Below are 24,349 nucleotides of genomic sequence, written 5' to 3'. Positions count from 1 at the left end.
GTATCATTTAGTGTCTGTATTTAAATATATAAATGATCAAGTGTGATCAAACTTTTCATATGAAAAATAATATTAAATGTCAAACATTAAGTATTTAATTTTTGTTATATTGTAAAAGTTCAAACCTCAAAGACATTAAGTTTACAGTCATATATGATCAAGAAAATCAACAATCTTCACATTTCAGAAACTGGAACCAGCTTTAAATGTGACTAAAATAATGATAAAACAATCAATTCTCTAATCATTGACTAACTGATGAATCACTGCAGCTCCAGTATATTGTTGCATTTGACAACCCACTACAGCAACTACAGAATAAAACCACTAACCAGACTGATGACAGATTTCAAACATGCTGAATATGAAGAGTAGTATCATTTAAACTCACATGATTATCAGCCATAAGAACAAATTCAGATTTATATTGATGTAAGGTATATAAATGTAAGTACAGTTTGAATCAGTGCAATATTATTTTCACACATCAATGGACCACTGAACTTCTCAGCTTCTAAAATGTAAAGCCTCATTTAGAAACTACACAAGTACATATAATGGTCAGAGATCAACATGAACCTGTCTTCTCTATTTGACTTTAATCAACTCTGCAGTGCCTCCAGGTCCAAGAAAAAGTCCAGCATAGAGCGGCTGAGTGAATGTGGTCTGGACTCTGTGGAGGAGAGTCATGGTTTCAGAGACGCTGTAGAAAGACAGAATACCTGCTCTGTGATCCAGGTACACTCCTACTCTGGAGGACACAGGACCTGAGAGGACAGTTTGGACTTTGTTGTGAAAAAATGTATAACTGTTTGTACCACAATATAATGCCCAAGATTTGTCATTGTTTCCAAATACACATTCATTGTCCCACCCTGCTCTGCTGATATTCTTGTATGCGACTGCTATACGAACAAGTCCTCTCCACTCCACCTCCCAGTAACAACGTCCAGTCAGACTCTCTCTACTCAGGACCTGAAACCATTCAGTGAATCTGTCTGGATGATCAGAATAAGACTGTTGTTGGTTCATAAATGTTGCTTTTCTGTTCCCCTCAGATAATAACAGATGTGTGTTTGCTGTGTTTGGATCCAGTGTGATTTCATGTGAATATTTTAAGAATCCAGCTCTGGTCTTTGGCTCTGGTGGTGACAGTAAAACATCCTCTTCAGTGACTGTCAGTGAGATGTTTGTCCATTCCTCTCTCAGAATGTCCTGTAGTTTATCTCTGGTCTCTGACACAGCTGCTGTCACATCCTCAAAGTAGCTCAGAGGACGAATATTGATGCTGGATGAGTGTGTAGACTCACTGAGTGCTGACAGTGAGGGGTAGTTGTGTAGAAACTGGTTGTGATCCTCTGTGTGTGAGAGCTGCTCCAGCTCGCCGTCTTTCCTCTTCAGCTCAGCGATCTCCTGCTCCAGCTTCTCCTGAAGCTCTTTGACTCGACTCACTTCAGTTTCCTGCTGGGATCTGACCTGCTGCTTCACATCAGAGCTTCTTTTCTGGAGGAGACGGATCAGCTCAGTGAACATCTTCTCACTGTCCTCCACTGCTTTATCAGCAGAGCCATTGATGGCCTCCACCTCCTGTTGAAGCAGCTTCACATCTTTCTCTCGCTCCTGGATTCTCTGCTGGATGTTTAGTCGTCTCACCTCGAGCTCCTTCTGCTTCTCAGTCCTTTCTGCTGCAGCTGGGACTGTTTCATGGCCTTTATGTTCATCCACTGTGCAGAAATAACAGATACTCTGCTGATCAGTACGACAGAAAATCTTCATCACCTCACCATGACGAGAGCAGAATTCCACAGGAAGATCCTTGGATCCTCTTCTAGGATGGCCCAGCTTGTGTTTCTTTAATGGAGCTGCATCATAGTGAGGTTGGAGGTGTTTCTCACAGTAAGAGGCTGGACAGAATAAACAGGACTTGATGGCTTTCAGCTTCCTCCCAGTGCAGAAATCACAGGCCACATCTTCAGGTCCAGCATAGCAGTGATCAGCTGGAGCAGCTTGGAGTCCAGTCATCCTCAGCTGCTCCACTAAAGCTGCTAACATGATGTTTTGATCCAGGACAGGCCTCGGTGTGAAAGTCTTCCTGCACTGAGGGCAGCTGTGGATTCCCTTCCTGTCCTCTTCATCCCAGAAACTTTTAATACAGTTCCTGCAGTAGCTGTGTCCACAGGGAATAGTCACCGGATTTATCAGTAGATCCAAACAGAATGAACAAGAGAAGGTTTCTCGGTCCAGCTGAACTCCTTTCTGCGCCATTTCTCCTCTCAGTGTCAGTGACTGTGTGAGTTTCTCTTCCTTATAACTGCAACTAGCCTGAGCTCTGATCTCAACAACATGTTTCTGCAGTAAATGGAGCCTGTCTTGTTTATCAGGTTGTGTCTCATTCCAGGAAGAGGAGCAGTTTGAGAGCAATGTCTGTTTAACCTGTTTGTTTGTTTTTTAATTTTCTGCTTACAACAACTTAAGCGTATTAAGACTTTATTTTATATAAATAAACTTCAGTTTAGAAATGTCAAAGTTCTCACTGAAGTTAACAAACAGTCCTTCAGTTTCAGTCAATGCAGGAGGACAATAATCCTAAACATAGAGATAAGGCAGCCACTGACATGATGCTTCTGTTGCATTTAAGTTTGTGTTCATTTTCAATTGTTTCTCTCCCTCAAACACCACCAGAGGTGAGAGGGTGCAACAGGTGTAGTAGTTGGTATATGAGGCAGTAAACAAATTAAAGGTTTTTCAAACACATTCAGCTCCACAAAAATGTGATAAATGTTTGACAGAAATAATAAAAAGAAACTCTGACTCCTTCTTTAAAAGTTTTTTTCTGTTATTATGGTCGAGCTGATCACAACTTCTACAATCATCTTGAGCAGGGACGTGGCTAAATACTGGTATGTGAAAACCAGTCAATATTAACTCTTTACTGACCAAGTATTATACAGACTGCCTTATTTGGTAATTTTGGCTTTAAAAGGGTCAGAAATCATACTATAAGTGAATGTTTTTGCCCTTTGGTCAGAATAAACTCCACTTTCTATATCTGTCAGTCATTTTACATTATTGTATTGTTATTACAATGGAACAACAGTTTAAAGTGGAAATAAACGGACTCTGTTTTTTTCAGATTTTTAGTTAAGTAGAAACTGATATTCAGCAGGAACAAAATGTAACACGACATCAACGTTAAATATGAATTATAATAAATACGTACAAAAACGTTTTTTAGCCTGGCCACTCAGGTTTTTAAATCTCCAGGCCTTTTGGCATTGCCACTTCTCCACACCTGCGTCTCTGCACCGTGCGTCATCAATTCTTACTTGTGATTGGACCATCATTACTCGTGCTTTCTAATGATGCACCGTAAAGGTTCGTAAAGCACATCTTCTCATCTTCCAGTAACCGTCTGAAATGTCTCTCTTGCCCAACTGGTCGAGGAGCTACAGTGGTGCAAATCACTGCTTGTGAACAGTTTGTGCTACCATAATAACCCAAATATCTCCGTAAAGCGCAGCTTTTCTTCTTTTCAAAACCTTTCATATTATATTTCTAACATACTGTTAAAAGATTTTACCTTATTACCTTTCTTAATTGTTTATGTTTAGCTTATTTGAATTTGACAGTAATGCCTGTACATAGCGTGTCAGCAAATTCTTTAACTTGAACAAAGTGACCACATGAGGAAGTTGCTCAAGTTTAGACAACACCCACATGTATTGCTTTAACCCACTACAAGATCGTTAATCAACTTGTTCCTCCTTGTCTTGCAAGGCTGCATCCTGTGCAGCCTCGTATGCAATCACCAGATAAGAAGTTGTTTTTTCCTAACTTGTACTCCACCCATGAGTGTTATGTGAGTAAGACAGTATATAATAAAGTTTGAGCAGATGCCTGGCGCGCATTTTCCTGCACGGCTCTGTAGTTGACAGATCCATGCTCGGGAATCGCCCATGTACATGAATTAACTCTGGGCCCGTGATTCTTTGCTTTCCTGAGGTTTTTCTCCTAACACATACACAATGACGGAGTTACAGTCATTTAAAGAGCGCATGTAAAATGGGCCCACCAGTGGATAAACAGAGCGCACTGATATGAATGGCAGCATTTTAGAGGATTCATTGTGAACATGGCTGAACAGGATGGTGACACTACATTGATGTGACGGACTACAAATCTATTCTCCACTCATGACTCTGTGCTGAGTCTGCATAATAAAGGAGGGTTTGTATGAATTAGAAACTTTAATATAAAACATCTCTGTTACCAGTTGCTTTGTGTACAGGTTGATGGAGTGGAGGGTGATTGTCCAGCATATGTGCTGAATAAAATCCTTTAAGTGCTGGAGGATTTGATGGACTGCCTCTGTGTGATTAACAGAGTGAAATAATGTTTCATCTTATCTGCTTTGTCACAAATAGTTCTTTAACATCTTTAACCTCTTAAGCCCCAAGCCTAACTGATCTTCTGCCTTTTGCCCCCGCATCAGGGGGCGTTGGGGCTTAAGAGGTTAATGACTGAGCCTCAGGTTTGATACCTGAAGGCTCCAATATTCAATGGCTGAATGACTGAATGTAGTGTAAAGCGCTTTGGGGTCCTTAGTGACTGAGTAAAGCGCTATACAAATGCAGGCCATTTACCATTTACCATCAGCATCAGCAACCCCAACTGTAGCTTCCTGTCTCCTTTTATGACAGCAGACCTCCAGTGTCAATACATTCCTTTCCCTCTAAACAATTACACACTCTCAGGCCTACAGCTAACCCAAAATGAAACACACAGACAAATCCTTCCCTATTCCTCTGATCTAAACAAATTTAACACATCATATTATAATAATTATTTTCTTGTACTCACAAGAGACAGAATGATCTTTGCAGTTAGTTTTTTCACAGACAAACTCATAGTTTGAATTCTGTTCAAATGTTCCAGTATTATGACAATGATCGTGATAACCATTTTCTCGGTAAAGAGCTATTTTTTATTTATTTTATTATTTTTTCCAACAGCAGTTTTATTTTGCTTTCTTTTTTTAATCTTATTACAGATGTAATAAAATAAAAACCTTTAAGATTATCCGACTAGTAACGGATTGCATTTATATAGTGCTGGGTGGAGGCAAGCTACATCCTTGTATGTGTTACAAAAAATAATATCCCTTAGTGAAAAGAGCACCTCGCACATATTCAGAAATTGGCCCCGAGTAATTGTATTAAAACACCCTCGGATGAGGTAATTTTGGGTTTGTGTGTTTTTACAATAGCGGATTTATTTTGCTTTCTTACGTTAATCTTATCACAGACGCAATAAAAACCTTTAAGATTATCCGACTAGTAACGGAATGCATTTATATAGTGCTGGGTGGAGGCAAGCTACACCAGCGCTTGTAATGAAAAGAAGAAGTTTCTATCTGCTTGTAACCTACAGGCTGTCCACCTTGTATGTGTAAAAATAACCCTTAGTGAAAAAAGTGCTGCGCCCGTATTCAGAAATCAGGCCTAAATAATTTTATTAAAACACCCACGGAAGAGGTATTGTGTGGGAAAGAGTTTTCTTTTTTTAGCGTCTCTTTTACAACAGGGGAGCATTAGCAGAAACGCTCAATAGACAGAAAAACAGAAACCCTAAAAGAAAACGGCCTTGTTTTACGCACATCAAGAAGGAGTCAACAACCGCTCTAATCGTTATTAGGGTTTTCGTGGATGTACATTGTCTCATCCTGGACTGTGGTGCTGACACTCACCAGTCCTTGGCCTCCTTTCTTCTGCTTAGCGTACAGCCTCAGGGTGCTGGACTTGGGTTGAAACCCTCCATGCATGGTCAGGAGCTTTCTTGTCTTGATGTCAGTGGCTTCTATCTCCTGCTTTGGCCAGCTTACTATCCCAGCTGAGTACCTGATCACGGGCAGGGCGTAGGTGTTGATAGCCTGGATCTGGTTCTTGACTCCTCAGGACTTGCCTGACCCTCTGCAGGTAATTGGTGGTTGCTGCTTGCCTAGCAGTGTCTTCATTGTTTCCATTTGCCTGTGGGATGCCCAGGTACTTTTAGCTGTCCTCTATGTCTGCAATGTTGCCTTCTGGTAGTTCAATCCCCTCAGTTCTAGGCATTCCAGGATCCATATGTGGATCATTGAGTCATAGGCCTTCTTGTAATCAATCCAGGCAGTGCACAGGCTGGTCAGTCTTGTCAGTATTTTATTTTTAAAAAAGGACTTGCTGGTTTGAAAGTCAGAATATTACAAATCCAATCATATGAAATCCACTCTGGAAAAATAAGTAAATACATACACAAATAAATGTAATTCTGGACTAACTGTCATGTGACTTCTAAATTTGCTATCACTGTCTTGGATTTTCTCAGCACTTTCCTCACCTTGAAAGATTTTTTTCTTCTTTAAAAAGTTAGAAATACTTGAAGTATATACATTTTTGCTTGACACCAAACAATATTATTCACATACTTGTTTCATCAATAGAGTGGAGTCAATTTGTCTCTTTCATTTAAATTGACCAAAACAGTATTACCTATCACAGAAAAGATTCTTGTGGTGACAAAGTCCTTGTGATGTGCACTGGTTTGACCCTCAATGTCAACATTGAAGTTTACAGAAACTGCCGGATTTCTGGTAAATTACTGCTTTGGGGGAGTATTTTGTGTGGGTGGAAGGTGAAAGAGGAGGGAGAGAAAGTGAAGTTTGCCCTTTTAAAAAAATATCTGTACACAATAATGTTGTCCATGTTTGACTTTAAAAGACAGTTTCAGCTGTGTTTGTGCTCTGCTAGGAGGCATCATGGGGAGAACTGTGGTGCAGCTCACCCTCATTGGGCTGCAGCTGGCTTTGACTTCCACACTGCTAAACAAGGTAGGGTCAAAATACATAAACGGCCATAGCACCACTTTAAAGATCCATAAATTTAAAATTAAATATACACGGTTAAATAAATAGTTTAAAAGCCAAAAGCTAAAGAAAACAAACTTTTTATGTACCTCTGCAATTAATATTTCACAGATAATGAGATATCTGAGGTGTGCGATTGAATATTTTGTGTCTCAGCATCTTTCTGTCAGTTCAACACCAAACTCGGTGGGTTGAAGGTTCTTGTGACAATCCTCAGGATTATTTCATTTTGTTCATGTGCTGTGTGTGTGTACAAGTCAGCTGACACATTAACACTGGCAGTTGCGCATTACTTTGGAGACAAAAAGAAGGATTTGGGTAAGATGAAGTGTTCTGCTAAGCAATATAACATCATGTAATGTCCTATGAAGTGAAAGAATTCTAACTGTATGTGTTTGTATGTCTACCTTATCCTTTCTGTGCATCCACAATCACAGATCTCATTTTAATTGTTTGAGCTTGTTATTTGATGATGGTGTTGATTGGTTAAGGTAAATTTGGCTTGTTTAGTTGTTTGAACTATGGAAACATGTGTTGGATATTTCTAACAACTCCCATTGTGATGCATAAAAAGTAAAAGTATAAATGTAAGTGAGTGTCATGCTCTTTTGAGTGTGTGCACTGAACACTAGATGAAAACTAATTTTAGGGTTTTTGCAAGGAGACCAATAAAATTCCACTGAAACCAGCCAATGAGATCGGTTAACCCTGTCGTTTTTTCTCAGGATGACTGGGACGTCTACAGCTTTCACATCAACTCCACAGTGACCAGTCGTTATGCCACCACTGTCATCACAAGCCATGTGGCCAATCGTATGGACGAGTCAAAGGAAATTGAATTCCATGTTCGGATTCCCAAGAATGCCTTCATCAGTAAATTCCAAATGTGTGTGAAGTTAAAGTGATCTGTAACCATCCAGAGACATTTGTAAATTCTACACTGAAGAACAAATTGCCTGATATTTAGTAGTGTGTAAACAAGGGCTTTCTTGGTCCTCTTCAGGTTTATCGATGGCCAAGTTTATGATGGTGTTGTGAAAGCTAAGGAGCAAGCTCAGCAGCAGTACACTGAAGCTGTGTCCCGTGGTGAAAGTGCTGGGCTTGTCAGGTATTTAAATTCATTAATTAACTTAAAGGTTTATGTGAAAAAATTCTCAGTAACATTTTTTTAATGTCTTCTTCTGTATCTTCAGTTCTCTAAAATTAATTTTGTTTAACTGTGTGAGGAGGAAAAAACCTTTTAGCAGGGATTAAAGTCAAACAATGACATCCCGGGTTGCACAGCTCAGTAAGTTAGATTAGAAAGTTAAATCTTGCATGTCATATCCTCATTTATTGTAGATATTTTAAATCAGATATTGAACCAATTCATGATGTTTTGCTGAATTCTGTTTTTCTGAAGGAGTGTACAAAACAATTTAAGTGTACTAAATTAGCCACAGGCTATAGCTTACATACGTTTGTACACTTTTGAATGCAATTGTCCAAATCCACAAAGAGCAGTGAAAACTGGAGGTTAGCAGGTTAGCTGAGCACACTCTTTACACAAAGAAAAATAAAAATAAAAAAAAGCTCACAAAAGGGATTGGTATTGACTTATTACAAAGTAATTCTTTTCCCCACACTACACTGCATACTACCTGATCTTAGGGGTCCCCCCACCTGTCAAATATCACTTTAATCCTTGCTTTTTAGTCAGTGTACTCAAAAATCAAGTTTGTTCTTCAGGAATAACTGATTTTTAAATGCATTTATATGAAATAATTATTGTTTCTGCTACAGTTCTGTAGGGAGGACTCTGGAGGAATTTAAGACCTCTGTAACTGTGGCTGCTCACAAAAAGGTCACTTTTGAACTCACATATGAGGAACTGATGAAACGCACACACGGCAAGTATGAGCTGCAAATTCATGCTCGACCCATGCAGCCTGTCAGAGACTTCAAGGTGACTTCCATCTTGGTATCTGTTCAGTGATTGTTTAGGAAAACAATGCTGAGATAAGACCACACATGATTAGATCTTCTGTTTTATTTTATTATACTTGTTCCCAGGTGGATGTGTACATTCACGAGGAAGCCGGCATCAATTTCATTGATGTGAAAGGAGGCCTGAGCACCAAAGCCCTCGCTAATGCCATCACCAAAACACATGTTAATAAACAGGTACAGTTACAACACAAAAATCACTTTTATAAACACTAAGAGTCACAGCAGTTTGCAATAAGAGGAAGCCTAGAAAAAAATCTATGCATACAGCAAAGAGATGTGGCAAAGGAAAAGGCTCTTAGTGGGTTGTATGTGAGGCTGGACACTAAGAAAGGAGAAAAGGACTTTGAGATTGAGAGATCAAACTGGAGAGAATGTGCAGCAGGTTAGCGTAATAGGTAATGGTAACAAATGAAGAGAGTTTGTTGAAAAATTGAATAAATAATTTGAGGAACTGAAGAAAATGAGACAGAAAGGAGGACAGATGGAGGAATGACAGTGAATCATGAAGTGCAGAGGATTATTAAGGAGGAAGTTAGGGCAGCTACGAAGAGGATAAAGAGTAAAAAGCCAGTTGATTCACATGACATATGATAGATTGTCAAGTAGAACTGTGGGACTGCATGAGAAACAGTGGTGATGTGTGTCGCTGAAGTGACAGATTTGTAGTGAGGAAAGGTGGAGGTATGCTCTAGAGAGAAGAGGAATGAACGTCGGTAGAAACAAGAAACATGACAGAATGCATGTGTGCGAATGAGAGATAGAAGAAGATAGTGATTACAACTACAAATTTTGTTAATGCAGTACCAACTGAATGCCCAATGATCACATCTGTTAAATACTGATTTCAACTGTCCCTGTGTGCTGTATCATATCTCTGGTATTAAGTGACATAATGTAATCGAATCCTACAGTATTTCCATTGTTGTTTTGGGTCATGTTAGTCTTGAACTATTGAAGTCTTCCTGCGCTATATATGTCAGAATGTTGAGCAATTCCCCTCTTTTACTCATAATAATGAATTCTGATATTCTTTTAATATTTTATGCATTAAACGCATTACAAGACTTTTATTGAACCTCAGACAAAAAACTCGGATCCCGAGTTGTTGTTTTTTTTCAATGGGGAGTTTAAATTGTTTAAAAATCACTGCATTTTTTCTTTATTTCTAATCTACAGTGTCCAAACCTTTTGGTAACAATGACTTGTATATGCACCTTTTAGATTTATCAAGCCAGAGCAATGAGAAGTACAGGACAGTGTTTTGACAGAAATTAAAATCACTGACCTCTCACTCGATGAAGAGTCTAAAGAATGCAATTCTTTCTGTTTCTAGGCATGGGTGTATTTCTATCCAACAGTGGATCAACAGACAATGTGTGACAACTGTGGAGAGCAGGGTATGAATGGAGATCTGGTTATTGTTTATGATGTCAACAGGAACAATGGATTGGGAGACATCAAGGTAAACCCTGATCAATTAGCAATTTACACACAACATAAAACTGCATGGGCCAGAAAAGGTTTTGCAAATAAGTACCATATCCTTTGTCTGGCTATTAAATAAAAATTTGACTAAAGCAATCTTTTTTCCTGCTCTTTAGAAATCTGCTGGGTACTTTGTTCATCACTTTGCTCCATCCAATCTTCCCCGAATTTCCAAAAATGTCGTCTTTGTTATTGACAAAAGTGGCTCAATGCAAGGCAGAAAAATGGAGCAGGTAAATGGTTTAAAGGGTCTGCTATGTCTATCATTTACGAAAACACTATTTTTAAATCTTTTATAAAAGTCTGTAATGTATAAATGCTGTTTTTGCCCAGACTAGGATTGCGTTAATCCATATTTTGAATGACCTGGCAGAAGATGACCATTTTGGTTTGATCACTTTTGATGGCAACATTTTTCCCTGGAAATTGGAACTTGTTCAGGCCAACAGTAAAAACGTGGAAAGCGCCAAAAACTTTGCACGCAACATTCAAGCTGGAGGATGTGAGGAGTTGCAGAAATCAGTATATATCTTTTAATATCAAACAGTTAACAGAAGAATTATAGTACTGAAACTCTGTTGTTGACTTTCAGACACAGACATCAATCAAGCACTGCTGCAAGGAGCAAATATGCTGAACACGCATGACAGAGAAGGTTCAGCATCAATCCTTATACTCCTCACAGATGGACAGCCAACCAAAGGTTGTAAAAAATGACACCTGTACAAAAATGTGCACAAATACTTCTGGACTTAATGATTTTAGTCAATGATTTTATTGTGATTTCAATAAGGAGAGATCATTTGAAAGACTTGAACAGGGTTTAATGAAGAACAGTTTGAGATTTGGCGATAACACTTTGACAAATCAACATGGCAGAATGGAGTCCAGTAACGGTAGGACAGGACTTCTCAGAGTCTAGATGCAGAGGTAGAGATGTAGGATCTCCAACTAGGTACAAATGAGGAGGTACAACAAATGAGTCTGAAAGGCAGGCTGATAGAAGAGCACTGAGAGCTTTAGCACTTGTAGAAGGCAGGCAAGGCTGGAGTGATGATGACAGCATGGAGTTTGGACAGCATGTGTGATGTAAAGAATTTGCAGCACAACACTCAAGAATGCAGGGAGATTAATGAGTACAGATCAGTTATTCAATATTTTTTTGTTTTAGCTTTTTGTTTTATCAAGTGTGGGATTCCATTGTTTTTGAGCTGAACTGACTGTGTCTTACGTATTTTCAGGGGTGACAAATCTGGAGAAAATACAGTCAAATGTCAGAGAGGCTGTTGCAGGCAAATTCCCAGTTTACTGTCTGGGTTTTGGTTTTGATGTTGATTTTGAGTTCCTTAAGAAAATGTCGCTGCAAAATAACGGTGTGGCACGACGGATTTATGTAGACTCTGATGCTGATTTACAGCTGAAGGTATTTTGTATTCTTCCTACCACATGATTTGAAATCACTACAGATTTAGGAAGAAATTAGCATGATTTGCATCATGTCCACACTGTATGTCAACAGGGTTTCTATGAAGAGGTGGCAACTCCTCTGCTGACAGATGTGACAATGATCTATGTGGGTGGGACCAATCTAACCCAGACTAACTTCAGTCAGTATTATAATGGTTCTGAGATTGTGGTGGCCGGACAGATCACAGACAATGGCATTGAAACCTTCACACCTCAAGTTGTGGCTATTTCGGTAATGTTTGATCTAAGATATTTATCAGCTGTAATCTTGTGAAAGTTTTTTTCCCTGCATATTGACATTACAATATATTTTAATTATGACAGAGTAATAGAAGGTTAGTATTTTCTGACCCAAATGGCATTGTGGAATCTGGTGGAAGTGTGTCTGATGACCTTATCCAGAGAGTTTGGGCCTACCTCACAGTTAAACAGCTTCTGGACAAAGAGTAAGTACCATATATGCCATCTTTTGTCATGGTCCTGAGTCCGTGACTCAGTGATTTTGTGTTTAGAGTATTTATTGATGTTATTATTATTATTGTTATTTGTCGGCTGTTTTCGGATGGTTTGTGTTTTGGATACTGGGTTTTTGCTCCCTCTGTTGGTCCCTGGTGTTAGTGTTCCCCTGTCTCGTCAGGTTAATCAGGTCCAGCTGTGTCTCCCACCTGTGTGTGATTTCCCAGTGTCCCTCTGTGTATTTATAGTGTGTGCCTGCCTGTGTTCCTTGTCGCGTCGTCTGTGTTCATCCTCTGTGTTACACTGCGTACTCTGCATTGCTCCGTTAACCTCTCCGTGACTCCTCTATGTGCTCTCCCTGCAGTCCTCCTCTCGTGTTTCAGGTTTGCCGTTCTATAGTTTAGTTTTCCCCAGTTTAGTTTATCTGTTTTGCCATCCCCACTTTGTTCTGTTTTCTGTAAATAAATCACCCTGCATCTCAAGTAAGTGCTGCATTCGAGTCCTCCGTTTCCACACATCACACAGCTGCTGTCCCAGTTGTGACATCTTTCTTCTTGTGTTATTTCCTAATCAGCTACTTTTTAAAGGGCAGCAACACAAATTTTTCTCTTCATTAACTGTTGAGTGCATAACTAATCTGGGATATTGGATAAGGCCCATCATATATTTCCCTGAAACCCAAGGTAACGTCTTTAGATCATTTGATGTGACTTGCAGTCCAAAAGGCAAAAGTTTGTTTGGTCAAAAGTAACATTAATAGTTACAATGTAGCATGAATTTATGGGCAAGGAGAAGGAGAGTCATAGTTTCCTTTCTTTCCATCCAATATTGATCATGTTTGAAGAACTCAGCGACCATTTTAAAATGTTTTCCCTGGCAAGAAACAATTTGTCCACTATAGAGTTTTGAATCAGCTTCCGAAGTTGTGTGCTTATTCATGACATAGATGGCATCCCACGGTCTCAACAACTAAGCTGCAATTTACAAAACAAGTTAAAAATCTACAGCTACAACAAAAACAGGAAATTATGTTTAATACAGCAGCAGAATACAGTTAAAATTCAGCATCTTGGCTCTAAAGTCAACTCTCCCACAAATATGTCAAATAAAAAGAAGGCAGGATGTTTACATAACAATGAGTTTATCTATTTTTTTCCCATGTTTCTATGTCCATATTAGATTCCACTAAAATGTTCTTTAATTTTCCAAAGTTGGGACTCAAACTGTAATTTTAAATTGCCGGGGAATACCTGGGGACACGGAAGAATTAAAGATACATAAATATGTGTAAATTACTTTATCATATATTACTACTAAATCAATAGTTAGCTATTAATAGTAATAGTTAATGGTTATATTTACTTAATGCTTTATGACACAGGCTCCAGTTATCTGGACCTGAGAAAGAGCAAGTGAAGGAGGCGGCTTTGAGTCTCTCACTGAAGTACAGCTTTGTGACGCCGCTCACATCTATGGTTGTCACAAAGCCTCTGGGAGAGACCATACATGTGCTTCATAAACCCAAGGAAAGTGAAGCACCACAGAGAAGGAAGCCCCCTGGACGTCAATCCATTTCAAGACACCGTGGTACTTCTACTGGTCACAGGAGTGATAATGTTGGTGAGCAGCACAAACAAAGACAATGCAAAAGAGTAGTATTCATCATGACATTTTCTTTTAATTGTTAAAAATTATTTTCATTATTATTTCATTATTTTCTCTTCCTAAATGCAGATATTTACATTTCTCACTGAAAAAATTAAATACTTAAAAGAACTCTACACCAAAATGACATTAAATATAGTATGAGTTTGCTTTTTTGGTAATTATGACTCTGTACACCACCGAAAGTTTTAGCTTTAATTCTAGAGGTTTAACAAAAACACTTTAACTGTTTAAGACTTTTTTTTTCTATATTTCATATTTTTGTTTATGCACAGAAATACGTCTCAAAGTGTTACAAATGTGTATAATATGATCCACAACCATAAACACAATGACATTTTCTTTGTCTATATTGTGTGTGACACATTGACACACACAAACAAAAAAAAAATTATCCTTATAGTCTCAGAAAACTATAAACATTGTCCTGTATAAAATGATTCCATACTGCACAGGGACAGCTTTACTACATCAAGATAAAGAAACAGTGAGGGTGACTACACTTTGATGACACAAATTTGGATGTCAGAAATTATTACGACCACTCGGAGCAATTGCATTAGGTACAGAGCAGCTGCTATCTCAGATACAGTACAGCGTGGCCTATTAAAGAAGATGCCCATTTGTTTATGAGCCATCTCACTTCAACTTTGTCAGCCAGCCTCTTTCCCTTCAACTTTTTAGCTGCACAAGAGGCAAGCTACAGACCAAGTCCACCAGTAGCAAGAAGTCAAGTTATTCTGATTATTCATTTTTTTATAATTATAAAAGCATAATTTTATTGCACTTAAATTCTTAAGGTTTTTTTGTCAGTCTAAGCACTTTTGACAATCTCAAGGGTTATCTAATGTGATATTAGCTGAGAGCAGAAATATTCAGGATAGTTCTGTAAGCTAACAATAATGTCAGCCTGCTGTTAAGGTTTAAGTGAGTAAAAGCGATTATACGTGTACTTTTAGACATTTTGTGCACAGGAAGGTTTTTCTAATAAGAGAAAATGATCAGAATAGTTAAAAAGTTAACAGTTAAAAAAATCTATGTAAATGATCAATATTTATTCAGGTTTGGTATTTAGGTTAGTGCGCATTTGTAAAATTGTTTTACATTTGATTGAAGTACTGTCATGTTATTTCCACATCAATTAATTATTTTTTTCTTTTCAGCAACAACTGCTGTTGAGAGAGCCTTTGAGCGCTGGTTCTCCTCACTTGATCCAGGTACTCTGTTAGGACAGAATTAAATAAAATGCATTTTTCTTTTTATGGAGATAAAAATATCAACAAAAAACAAAACACATTACCATAGTTAAGTATTCATTTTGACAGAATAATACAGTTTAACAACTGACTCTTACATACTGTACCTACATGCACATTTTCAACCTCTATTTTTTAATATGGTGTTTTCTAATTTAAATATTAAGACATTTTATTTCCCTAAAAATGTAGTTTAGTATAATATGAGAACCCTTAACTTAGTTTCAAGTACATTTTTTAAAGCAATGGGAAAAAATGGATACATAGCTACCATCTTGTACTACTGAATATATTACACAATTTGATGGCAATACCCTACAGTTAATACTTAATGCTTAATTAATTCAAATAGGATTAAACACATTTTCATTATCTGACTCATCAGTTAAATTTCAAACGTTTCCCATAAATGTATCTGAACCTTCTCAATAAATATTACAAAAATGTTTCGTAGTTTGCAGCATTACTCCTCCTTAGTATGCCATTTATAAATACAGATATAATATTATGACTATGACTATGATTATTACTTGTACTGGCAGTGACCATGTATATGTAACATGATTTCTGTAGGGTTTTGTAAGCCTTACAATTTTTTGTGTTCAAACCTTCCATGCAAACCCTCTCTTATGCCTGCCTTTGTTGAAAGTATTTCTTGGAGCTACATTAGTTTAATTTTTAATTTTCATTTATTTTAAATTTTCCAATCCAAATTTCTTCAAATAATAATAATAATAATAATAATAATAATAATAATAATAATAATAATAATAGCTTCTATCATCATCGTCAGTTTGCTCCATAGAAGCAATTCCTGCTTTAATTTGTTTTTCAAAAAAAAATGTTTGGATTTATAAGAGGAAGGCATTTAGTTTATGACTTGATTCATTCATGAAACCGTTAGGCCATTTGAGTAGTTCATTATTATATACATAGCTGGTTATCTGATTGTTCAGGTTTTCTATGAATTATTGCAGTGTCTTCACCTTACAATACAAAGTGCCCAGATGTTGATGTGATTTGGTGTTAAATACATTAAATTAAATTGATTTGACTATAAATGTAAATGTGATGCTTATTTCTTGCTTTCATGTGATCTTTTTGCTGTTCTTGTTACAGGAGAAATGATAGATATTTTACAATTTGTTAATGGAGGTATGATATGACACATGCTGCATACTATATTCTGATGTAATTACTGAAAAGATTTATACTGAATATTAAACTAACTGAAGTACAAATAAACCTTTGAACTAAAGCTACACTGAAATGAGCAAGTACAGCTAGGAAAGTAACTAAATGAATTGAAAAACATTTTTTTTAGTGGAGCTGGTAGTGTGTGTGTGTGTGTGTGTCACAATATTTCAGTGCAGCAGTAATTCGTGGAGATAGGAGTTAACACACTTGTTAACTGGTAATTCTACAGTGTGATTCTATAGTGGGAAGCAGATAAAGTACTACATGAATGTGGCCAGTAAGACCAGAAAAAACACTGTAAATGTCAGTTAATTTTTTTTATACATCACAGAAATGCTAAACATTTTTGCAGAATTTTAGTATTAGTCTAATGTGAGTTTTTTTTTTTTTTAATTACTACGACTAATTTGAAATTGCAAAGTAAATTAATCGCTGTTTGTTTAATCTTTTTTTCAGATAGAGGATTTTACTTTTGTGAGTATTTGGGATTTATATGCTTTTCAGTCTTTTGTGATTTTAAAAAAATAACCTTATGAGAAAACTCTCATGCCTGTGCAATCTATTGTTGACAGTATGGAGTTACATATTTTTTTTTTAATTTAAAATTTATCTGACTTTATTTTCTTTTTTTAATCCAGATTTAAATTATGTATTTTGTGTCACTTAAACATTGTGCTGCATGTTTTTGCTACATTTCGTTTTGATTTGTTTGTACTTTGCGTTTTTGAGTAAAACATGTTTCTATCATTTGAAAATGCATAAAAAGTAAGTTTAGTTTTTTTGTGGCAAGATGATATAAATCCTTATTTGACACAACATTTAAAGGATTGTTGTGGTTTATTTTAGAGAGTAATTTTTTTTAGTGAGTATAGTAATAATAGGGAATAGTGATCCTTGTAATTCAAATACTACACTACCATTAAGAGATTCCCTGCTTAAATTTATTACACCGGTAAAATATCAAATGCTTAGACTAAAAAAAAAACAGAATATTCCAAAGTAACATGAAAAAAAAGTCATATGAATTCAAAAGTAGTATGTAGTGACAATTGGGAAAGGAGGAAGAGAACCCAGAGCAGTGGAGGTATTCTCTGGAGAAAATTCAGTAAACAACAGAATACATTTGTATAAATGAAAGGTAAAGAGGTGTAACAGTGAAGCTGCCAGGAACAGATGTAGTGAAGGTGGATAAGTTTAAATTACATAACTGAAAAATTGCTTATTAATTGTTCTTCTACCTCACCCGTTTTCATATTACTATTTGGTTTTCCATTGAAATCAGGTTTATGAAATTGTGTGGATGTGTCTCTCCTTCAGTTTTTTGCTGGAAAAAAGAGTATTAAATGCTATATTTTAGAGTTGTTTCTTTAAAGATTTTCTAAATTTAAAATGGTATTTTTTTAAAGAAACTAATGTATTTAATTCTAACATTCAGCCTCGCCCTCTGGATCTCAATCCCGCAAAAAACGACCTAATTTAAGAGGTAAATGTCTTTTTTTGTAGTGTACTGTAGTTCACAGCTGTTATTTTCTATTTCTATATATGTAACACCAACCAGTGTTCAACTAATAAGGAACTGGATAAGCCTCTTCAGTCATTCTAATAATTGAATTATCTACATTTACATCGTAGGTTGGGTAACAGTTAAAACTTAACATATCTGTTGAGTGTTTTGCTGCAATGCATCAGAAAATGTTGATGTTTACTACACAAATATATTCCACAGCCATACAATAAACTTTAACTTTTTTTCTTTTGGCTTTGCAATATTAATGTATGTAACTAGCATTGTGTAAATCTGTTTACAGAAACTTTACTTGATATATTCATACATCATTATTCACCTCATGGCAATCCTCTGCAACCAACTGATGGTACTGTATTAAATACATATAGTTGGATTTAAATATATATATAATTATTTTTAATAATAATTTTCTGAAATTTTTAAACATCCGCATTAGGCATTACCCACTTTAACAGAAATCTGAACCTACAATAACATCTGATGTGCCAGGCTCAAAATTCATATTTAATTCATTTATTTTGTTTTCTTTGACATATTAGAGTAAAAAAATATTTTCAATTACTTTGTTGTTTTTGTTTTGTTTTAACAATCACATAATACATGAGAAAAACAGCTAGGAAAAAACAAACAATTTTTTAGGAATGAAATACTCCATAAGTCAGGCTCTATATTTTATATGTAATAACAAATCCCTCTTTCAAAAACCTTCAAAATTGTACATGTTAATGAAACTGAAAACGAGTATGCAAGTGCTTGATTTTTGGCTAAGAGAAAAGTCAAATTTATATCTCCATTCTAACTCTGTATCTATGTATCTCTAGCTCCTCTTCTCCACAGGTTTTTGTTAAAAGCTGAGAATCAGACTGTTCCGCTGTGCTTTGATGTCAGTGGTGCTCTCAGCCTTAAACTTCTTCATCATCCCAGCAGGGGTCAGTAGTCTTCAGTTTCGCTGAGCTAATGAACTCTTGTTAATTAGCTCAGCTGTATTTCCTGTGAAATAAAATTTCATTATTGGTTCTACCTCATCTCCATTGTTATAACAATCCTCCAACTTGTGGTGTGGTTTTGAGTTGCACTTCTCTTTTGTGCTAGAGCTGTTTGTGAATGGTGAGCTTGATTCAGTTGCAAACGGAGGTTTCAAGAGAATTTTCATACACTTCCAAACTAACAAGCATTTCGAGATTGACACCAAAGGGGTCACTGTACGAGATGGACAGACAGAAACACATCACACTGGACAGGATCTGGTCACTGCTGGAAGGTGATTTTACAGTATAATGATCAAGGCTACTCAATACTACAATACTCTCAGCATTGTGTACAGATGTGTGTCTGTATTCACATGTGGTTAAATGAGACTTGCATGGTATTTAATGGCTTGAATTACTTTCAGTGACTCAACTCACGAATCATAGTATTAGAATATTGGAATTTGATTAACATATTTCCTACTGTATGTTATACTTACCTTTCTAATACAGGGTAACATCAGCAGGGCTAAAATCTGCCAAAATATACTTGAAACTTTTAATATATATATATATATTTAAATATATATATATATGTGTGTGTGTGTGTGTGTGTGTGTGTGTATATATATGTGTATATATATATATATATATATATATATATATATATGTGTGTATATAAGTCAAATATTTATATATTTTTCCAGTGCCACAATGATTATGCGCAACAATGAAATAGACATTGCAGCAGGAGACATGCGCCTGGTTATTTTAGTTCATAAGAAGAACAGCATTAAATTCCTTTGGCCAGTTTTAAGACAGCATCCTTCAGCCAACAACACTGATGGGCTTTTAGGTGAGTGAAAAGTTCATTTCTTTTTCAAATGTTGTATACCATTACTTGTGAAGTGCGTGCAGCATTTGCTTGCATCATATTATTATTACAAAAGTTTGCACCCAAAGGTGGTGCTTTCTGTAAAAAGACCTTGTTGTGTGGATATTCAGTGTTTGTTTGTTCTCACGTTCTTTTTCCAGCTCTAAAGTCAGCAGTTTATGAGGAGGTACAACAAGTTGCGGCTACAAAACTAAAGATTAAAAACCAGGAGATCAATGTTACTAGGTACATATTGTTTTTTGTTGTTGTTTATGATATTTACCATATTTTATTATGTAAACATAAATGAAAATTTCCCCTCCCTTTCTTTTGTAGCGGCGATGCCAATGACTATACCATTGCCTCTCCTCTCATGATGAACTGCTGGCTCACATCTGCTGACTCTGCCTTGCAGAGACCACTGGCCGATTTCATTGTTCCACAACTTTAACTGGAAACAGTGAAAAAATATTTCATTTAAGAAGAGAATATGGAAAATACTTGCAACACCTGCTTCCAGCATGAACAAATAAAAATATCTTGGATTGTTTAATGACTCACAATTTTCATTTTATTGAAAAAATGGGTATGAAGTCAAAATAATACATCCAACTGTGTGAATTTCATTAAAAATGAAGATGAATGTCACGGTTTACAAAAGGGTTATATAGAGAATTAAAAAATTATCCGTTTTTAAAGTATCTTTACAACTCTGTGTTATTGTACTTACATTATAACCAATCCAGTCCTTTATCCCCACTTAAAATATTTTTACAGAACTATTGTAATATTTGCTGCCATTTCTGCTGTCCTCTTGGCCAACTTACTCTTACAAAAGACATTTTTCATGTTAATGAGATTTTTTTAAGTGCATAAATAAAGGTTATATAAAAGTCCCTGCCAAAAACTGATTGCGGCTTCTACCTTGTTACACGAATGTTGTTTGTGGTTCAAGATGACTTTATGTCATCCATGAGGGATGCATTTGACATATGTTTCACATATTATAGCCCAACAAGTTATAGCAGTTTAAATACGAGCAATCAGTTTTTGGCAAATACCGGAAATCAGTTTTTGGCAGACAATCACTTTTTGGCACAACACCCGATTGACAACCTGTTTGACAGGTTTCGTTCGTGTGTGCATGCGCGTTCAGGTGTGCTTGGGGTATGCGAGTTCATGTGTGGAAACACACAGGGCGTCAGAGAGATTATATGAGTTTGTGTTTTTAACTGGGTTTTAATTTAAACAAACCATAGGGATTTTAATTAAACTATTTTATTGCTTTGGCATGTCTCAACATTCAGTTATGCAGACATATGTGTTCTTAAGAGCAATTCTTTGTTTTTGCGTGGAGGGGTGGAAGCCGTTTTGCTTCACAGTGCGCATCAACAAAGCTGGAATGCTTTTTATTTACATCTAGTCAAAAGTGTTGGTAACAGTGTTTTAATCACACTAATTTTGTGATTCTGACAATATCTCAGCATGCAGCGATGCAAGCATTTTATTTTAAAAACGGCACAAATGGGAATTTCTTCTAAATGGTCAATGTCAGCCTGTTCACAAGCGTTTAATTTAATCAAACCCCTAGTTTTTAATCTAACTACTTTTTACGCATCTACTGGGGTTTCTTTCATGGGTTGATGCGATCATTTTATTTAAAAATCGGGATTTCAGAATGTTGAACTAAGAGGGAGACAGAGCCAGCTAGTTTTTTAACACAGTAAATGGTCACAAATAACATTCAGCCCTTTAGAAAATAAACGCTATTGGGCTACTTCTAAAACACGTTGCACACAATGTCACCTTTTCCCCCAAAGCAGCCAGTATCGCTCTTTCAAACTAATAGTGTTTTAATCACACTCATTTTGTGATTCTGATGTCACAGCATGCAGTGATGTAAGCATTTTATTTATTTAAAAATGGATCAAACGGGAATTTCTTCCGTAAGGGGTTTCATGGTTGTAGAGTAGTTTTTAACACAACAGATGGTCGCAAATAACATTCAACCCTTTAGAAAATAAACGCTGCAGTGATACTTCTAAAACCAGTCGCACAGACCCACTCCGTCTTTTCAACAGCTGGTTAATTGTTTGAAATTGTTCAGGATTGCAAAAGCCCACCGCGGGTATCATTTAACTGTTGTGATTCCATGGGAAGACAAAAGATAGGTGTATCACTTAGTTGTTGAGAGTACCATGCGAACAAGGGGCCAACCTATTGTTTAAAGTGGCCGGTATCAGCTCTTTTTGTAATTCCTCGAGAATGTAAAAGCCCCGCAGATGTACCAGTCGAGCAGGGTCTCGCCTATTTTCTGAAGTAGCCAGCAACATGCCAGACTTATCGACCCCCCATCTACTGTTTTTGGAAGCACCCGGTCCTATATGAAGCGTTCCTCAGAGCGTGAGACCCTCGCCATTTTGCGTCAGGACCAGCGCCGGTGCAGACCATTTTCTACCCACACAGAGCATTTCTGACAGGCTGGCGTTGCTTATGCGTAAGAGAAAAGCAACAATACAACGCGGTTTTCTGCTCCAAGACATCGCGGGTCCTTTCACACAGTAAGCATGTGTTATAGCCAGCGCTTCATAAATGTCTGTTTGGCAGCGCAGATTATTCAAACTGTTTTTAAAACGTGACTCATTTGTTGTCCAAAAAACATTTCCTCTAAATTTGCAAAGTTTAAAACATAATCCCCCATCAAATGCACAGTATATCTCACCAACATCCCAGAATGACATGATTGACTGTTGTGCCCAGGAAGTTACTAGTGTCATTGTATCTGAAATGACACAGTCTAAAGTCTATGCCATCATGGCAGATGAGGCAAGGGATGAAAAGGCAGAGCAGTTAGCTGTTTGTGTCAGGTACGTGTCAGAGGGGGCAGTGAAGGTTCCCTTGCACTTGCAGAGATAAAATCATTTGATGCCCAGTCCATTGCAAATGAGATTCAGCAGCAGATCCAAAACAATGGTCTTGCAGAGCTTAAGTGTGTAGCACAAACGTGTGATGGTGCAGCCGTCATGAGTGGCTCCACCGGAGGTGTACAAGCACATTTTAGAAGGCTCCATCCCGAGGCTATCTATGTGCATTGTTATGCTCATCAACTCAACCTGGTTTTGTGCAATACTTGCAAGGCTGTCCCAGAGGCTGTGGAGCTTTTCAGCTTGTTGGAGTGTGTGTATTCTTTCTTCAGCACCTCCCTAGGCAATCATCATAAGTTCATGGAGACTCAGGCAAAGCTTGGATTGACAAAAACTGAGCTTGTGCAATTTTCAAACACTCGCTGGGCATGTCAGTTGCGATCAATCAGTGCAGTTCTTGAGACATTGCCTGCCATTTTGGAGTACCTATCTGCAATTGGATCCCCCATAGCTGTTGGTCTCAGAGCAAAGCTCTACAAGTTCTCAGCAGTCTATGCACTACTGATGTTTCAGTCGATTCTGTCTGTAACCGAAGGACTCGCTGCAGAAAGAGACTTTAGACCTGGCAGAAGCTTTTATCTGCAAACAAGCTGTGTATGACACACTTAAGGGTAAACACTCAGATGCATTTGCTACAGAGTTGTATGAGAAAACCAAGGCCCTGTGTAACACCCACAGTATCCCTGAACCAGGTGCCAAGACAGGGCACAAACAGAGGAAAATGGAGGATTTTGTCCTGGAGGCAACTGTGGGTTCACGCACTGAATTGAACAACTCAGACACATTGAAAAGAGAGTTACTTTTCCCTTGTGTGGATCGGATGGTTGGCGAGCTTGATCAAAGATTTTGCAGTGTAGATGCAGGGCTGCTAAAAGGCATCCAGGCATGCAGTCCTAAATATGAGAACTTCTTGAGTGAACCACACTTGAATGAACTTGCAAAGCACTACAGACATGACCTGAAAAAAGAGGAGGTTCTGGTGAACAGAAACTTTCTTACCCGGAAAACAGAGGCTGGATGTCCACCCAAAAATATGTTGTCTGTGTACAACCTCCTTGATTCAGACATGTTTCCCTCTCTGAAGGCAACCATCCAAGTTGCCCTAACAGTGCCTGTCAGCAGCTGCTCGTGCGAAAGGTCCTTTAGTGCACTGCGTCGGCTGCACTCCTGGCTGCGTCAAACAATGGGTCAGAAAAGATTCACAGTCTTGCAGTCATGTCTATTGAAAGTGGCCTAGGATGTTTTATCTGTCCAAAAAAGTAGGAAAACAATTTCTCAGTCTTTGTTTTCTGTTTGTGAAATTTTGTGCTCATTCACTACATTCGTTCATATCGTGTGCATCTCTTGGGGCTAAGCCCCCCCTGTCCTTAAAACCTAGTGACGCCTCTGCATTTTACTTATGTTCGCTTTCGTTTTCACAGATTACATCATTTTCACTTTGCACAGAGACAGACGCTTATTTTGTTCTGTTGTGGTATTTACATCAATAATGTTTTAAGATAAAACAGTAAAACTGATTCTTATCAGGTGAAAAAACAACAAATAATTTAACAAGAAGAAGAACAAGAAAACTAAACAATACCAAATGAGAACATGAGAAACAAAAACATTGGGTCATAGATGGAGTACCACGACACCT

General features: G+C 37.3%; 2 protein-coding genes and 1 pseudogene across 8 annotated transcripts; 2 read left to right on the top strand and 1 right to left on the bottom strand.

Moving 5' to 3' along the window:
* Positions 1-300: 300 nt before the first annotated feature.
* LOC146522720 (tripartite motif-containing protein 16-like) lies at positions 301-2,313 on the bottom strand. Its single transcript, XM_085153526.1, has one exon. The coding sequence runs from the start codon at positions 2,263-2,265 to the stop codon at positions 589-591; it is 1,677 nt and encodes a 558-aa protein (XP_085009652.1). The 5' UTR covers positions 2,266-2,313; the 3' UTR covers positions 301-588.
* A 4,417-nt stretch (positions 2,314-6,730) lies between these two features.
* On the top strand, positions 6,731-20,339 carry LOC146522719 (inter-alpha-trypsin inhibitor heavy chain H3-like). 7 transcript variants are annotated; one of them, XM_085153499.1, is made up of 23 exons: positions 6,731-6,865; positions 7,627-7,787; positions 7,905-8,009; positions 8,684-8,846; positions 8,954-9,064; positions 10,224-10,352; positions 10,492-10,608; positions 10,709-10,877; positions 10,968-11,078; positions 11,617-11,798; positions 11,895-12,074; positions 12,167-12,288; positions 13,680-13,918; positions 15,127-15,180; positions 16,339-16,374; positions 16,873-16,890; positions 17,852-17,899; positions 18,225-18,290; positions 18,766-18,873; positions 19,037-19,205; positions 19,620-19,768; positions 19,948-20,032; positions 20,123-20,339. In XM_085153499.1, exons 1-23 carry the CDS (start codon positions 6,794-6,796, stop codon positions 20,235-20,237), a joined length of 2,709 nt encoding a protein of 902 aa, XP_085009625.1. In that variant the 5' UTR covers positions 6,731-6,793; the 3' UTR covers positions 20,238-20,339. The 7 variants fall into 7 exon arrangements, with proteins under 7 accessions (XP_085009625.1, XP_085009626.1, XP_085009628.1 ...); XM_085153500.1 differs by lacking the exon at positions 16,339-16,374; XM_085153502.1 differs by lacking the exon at positions 18,225-18,290.
* A 99-nt stretch (positions 20,340-20,438) lies between these two features.
* Positions 20,439-23,973, top strand: LOC146522718 (zinc finger MYM-type protein 1-like; annotated as a pseudogene).
* Positions 23,974-24,349: the final 376 nt, after the last annotated feature.

The sequence above is a fragment of the Neolamprologus multifasciatus genome, chromosome 3, assembly GCF_963576455.1.
Source record: "Neolamprologus multifasciatus chromosome 3, fNeoMul1.2, whole genome shotgun sequence".
NCBI classification, from domain to species: Eukaryota; Metazoa; Chordata; class Actinopteri; order Cichliformes; family Cichlidae; genus Neolamprologus; species Neolamprologus multifasciatus.
This window is presented reverse-complemented; position numbering and strand designations above follow the sequence as displayed.

Bases quoted from the DNA above. Each gene is read 5' to 3' on its own strand.
- LOC146522720 (XM_085153526.1), bottom strand. From the start codon at position 2,265: ATGGCGCAGAAAGGAGTTCAGCTGGACCGAGAAACCTTCTCTTGTTCA.
- LOC146522719 (XM_085153499.1), top strand. From the start codon at position 6,794: ATGGGGAGAACTGTGGTGCAGCTCACCCTCATTGGGCTGCAGCTGGCT. The intron at 10,609-10,708 runs GTAAATGGTTTA...GTTTTTGCCCAG, and splicing joins AAGGCAGAAAAATGGAGCAG to ACTAGGATTGCGTTAATCCA. The intron at 12,075-12,166 runs GTAATGTTTGAT...TAATTATGACAG, and splicing joins CTCAAGTTGTGGCTATTTCG to AGTAATAGAAGGTTAGTATT.